Genomic DNA, 1,176 nt, shown 5'->3' on the forward strand with positions numbered 1-1,176 from the left:
GCCGATAAAACAATAAAGTGACAGCGAGTGTCGGTGAGCTCACGCATCCGTCGGCGGCGGCTGGTCCTCAGTCCCGGGGAGGAGCACGAGTTTGCACAGTGGTCGCACGAGCTCTGACGTTGAGGTGCGGATTGTCGCCACGCGAACAATGCCATCGTCGCCGGGGTGCACTCGAATGATGCGGGCCAGTGGCCATCGACTCGGTGGTGTGCTTTCGGCGCGTACCAAGCACAGAGAGCCAACGGCAGGTGCGTCCTCGGGCTTGGTCCATTTCGAGCGAGATGTCATCCCGTTGATGTACTCGTGCGACCACCGTGACCAAAAGTGATCGCGCATCTTTTGGAGGTGTTGCCACCGTGAGAGTGAGCTCCCGGCGACGTCGTTCAAGGCGGGTTCGGGCACGGCCAGAAGAGGAGCGCCGATCAGGAAGTGCCCTGGCGTGAGGGCGGATATGTCGTCCGGATCGTCGGACAAAGCCTGCAGCGGCCTGGAATTCAGGCAGGCTTCGACCTGAGCGAGGAGGGTGCTCATTTCCTCAAAGGTGAGCGTGGTCTCCCCAATGACCCGACGGAGATGGAACTTGGTCGACTTCACGGCGGCCTCCCACAGTCCTCCGAAGTGCGGTGCAGCTGGCGGGTTAAAGTGCCATTTGACACCCTCTGCGGCGGCGGCGTGAGCAAGGCGACGGCCGTCGGCGGACGAAGCTCGGAAGAGCTCTCTTAGGACTCGGTCGGCTCCCACGAAATTGGTGCCGCAATCCGAGTATAGCTCCTCGCAGAGGCCTCGACGGGAGATGAAGCGACGGAAAGCGGCGAGAAAGGCGTCCGTCGTGTAATCCGACACGACGTCCAGATGCACCGCCTTGGTGCATAGGCACACGAATACGGCGATAAAGGCCTTGTGCGCTCGGTGTCCGCGGCCTTTGGTCGTGCGGATGGAGATTGGGCCGGCGTAGTCCAGGCCGGTCCGGAGGAATGGGCGTGCCGGAGTGACTCGTCCCTTCGGAAGATTGCCCATCGGAGGCTGAGGTGCCGTGGCTCGCCAGCGGGTGCATGTTACACAGCGATGCAGCCGCTGCTTGACGACGGAGCGGCCTCGAGGGATCCAGAAGCGGAGGCGAAGTAGGCCGAGGGTGAGCTGCACTCCTCCGTGCAGCGTCCGGCGGTGGCACGACTC

At 63.0% G+C, this 1,176-nt stretch overlaps 1 protein-coding gene across 1 annotated transcript; it reads right to left on the reverse strand.

Moving 5' to 3' along the window:
• Positions 1-39: 39 nt before the first annotated feature.
• LOC112455996 lies at positions 40-1,017 on the reverse strand. Its single transcript, XM_025018260.1, has one exon. The coding sequence runs from the start codon at positions 1,015-1,017 to the stop codon at positions 40-42; it is 978 nt and encodes a 325-aa protein (XP_024874028.1).
• Positions 1,018-1,176: the final 159 nt, after the last annotated feature.

The sequence above is a fragment of the Temnothorax curvispinosus genome, unplaced genomic scaffold (assembly GCF_003070985.1).
Source record: "Temnothorax curvispinosus isolate PA1 unplaced genomic scaffold, ASM307098v1 QBEX01000561.1, whole genome shotgun sequence".
Lineage (NCBI taxonomy): Eukaryota > Metazoa > Arthropoda > Insecta > Hymenoptera > Formicidae > Temnothorax > Temnothorax curvispinosus.